At 43.9% G+C, this 1420-nt stretch overlaps 1 protein-coding gene across 1 annotated transcript; it reads left to right on the forward strand.

Annotated features, from left to right (window-relative positions):
• The first annotated feature begins 7 nt into the window (after positions 1-7).
• Positions 8-1186, forward strand: LOC119344078 (cysteine-rich receptor-like protein kinase 10). Its single transcript, XM_037614700.1, has 4 exons — positions 8-44; positions 134-371; positions 467-626; positions 762-1186. Exons 2-4 carry the CDS (start codon positions 235-237, stop codon positions 1044-1046), a joined length of 582 nt encoding a protein of 193 aa, XP_037470597.1. The 5' UTR covers positions 8-44; positions 134-234; the 3' UTR covers positions 1047-1186.
• The last annotated feature ends 234 nt before the right edge of the window (positions 1187-1420 follow it).

Raw genomic sequence — 1420 nt, forward strand, 5'->3', positions numbered from 1 at the left:
TTATGCATACCTACCTAACCGAAGTCTGGATTACTTCATTTTCAGTACGTTCTACTCACTTGTTGCAAAAATCTCTACTTTCGGTCAAACATCGTCACTGACAAGATGATTCGTGTAATTCTGTCCCTGATAGATGATAGAAGAAAATCACTGCTCAATTGGCCCACAAGATTTAAGATAATCGCTGGTGTAGCCAGGGGACTTCTTTATCTCCACCAAGATTCCAGATTGACGATGATTCATAGAGATCTCAAAGCAAGCAACATATTGTTGGATGCTGAGATGATCCCCAAAATATCCGATTTTGGTACAGCTAGGATCTTTGGTGTCAGTCAACACGAAGGACATACCAATCGAGTTGTTGGAACATTGTGAGTAGTGATGAATTTCATTTATGGGATCCCTCAACTTTTGTGCCTTAACTGGTTAATAAGTTTGAATTTACCACGGTTAATTGTCAAAGCAGTGGATACATGTCGCCTGAATATGCAATGGAAGGCATAATCTCCGTCAAATCCGATGTTTACAGCTTTGGCGTATTAGTTCTAGAGATTGTGAGTGGCATGAAGACCGGCGCCACAACCCCAACAAGTTCACACGCACGCACTCGTAACCTTATAGATTATGTAAGTGTCTTTTACTTTTATTTAGTGAGTATGATTGTATGCATCTTTGGAACTTTATTTATTGATCAGAACTTGTTCAACTGATAATTAAGAAGGGGGGTACTACTGATGAATAACATGATTGGTTTGATGCAGGCGTGGAGCTTAAGGAAGGATGGGAAAGTGATGGATCTAATCGATTCATCCATCGTTGAGGGTTGCTCTCTCGTTGAAGCTCTACGATGCATCCATATCGGACTCTTGTCGGTGCAGGACGACCCAGAGGCTCGCCCCCTCATGTCTTGGGTGGTAGCAAGCCTGGATAATGAAGACAATGAGCTCCCGCAGCCAAAAGAGCCTATGTGCTTTGCACACCGTAACTACGGAGCCGGGGAAAGCCATGTGCATGATATGAGCCTCCTAAACCTCAAGGGGCGCTAGAAAATCCTGCCTTGTCCTTGACTTGTGACCTCATATCTTCATACACGTACCTGCTCAGTGCTATTCTACTTTACACTGGATGAGCTCTGTTAAAGCTGGGATTGTAATTTTATATGCTTGTAATATGTGCTCATATGTAACCGCCGAGTGTCCGTGGCACCCGGCGTATAGGTCGACTCCAGTAGTGAACTGTAATGTATAATATTATTCTGACTTCTTTTATTTCTCCGTGCTCAGATGCGATCCATCCTTGCAGCGGAGGTCTGAGGAAGGAAATCTCTACCCTCCCAGATTGATCGATCATGTCGACATGCACTTTTACGCCTCTTTTTCGAGGCGAGCCGATACTGCAACGCCATCGCCTTCGACGCTGA

The sequence above is a fragment of the Triticum dicoccoides genome, unplaced genomic scaffold (genome assembly GCF_002162155.2).
Source record: "Triticum dicoccoides isolate Atlit2015 ecotype Zavitan unplaced genomic scaffold, WEW_v2.0 scaffold152451, whole genome shotgun sequence".
Taxonomy (NCBI): Eukaryota; Viridiplantae; Streptophyta; class Magnoliopsida; order Poales; family Poaceae; genus Triticum; species Triticum dicoccoides.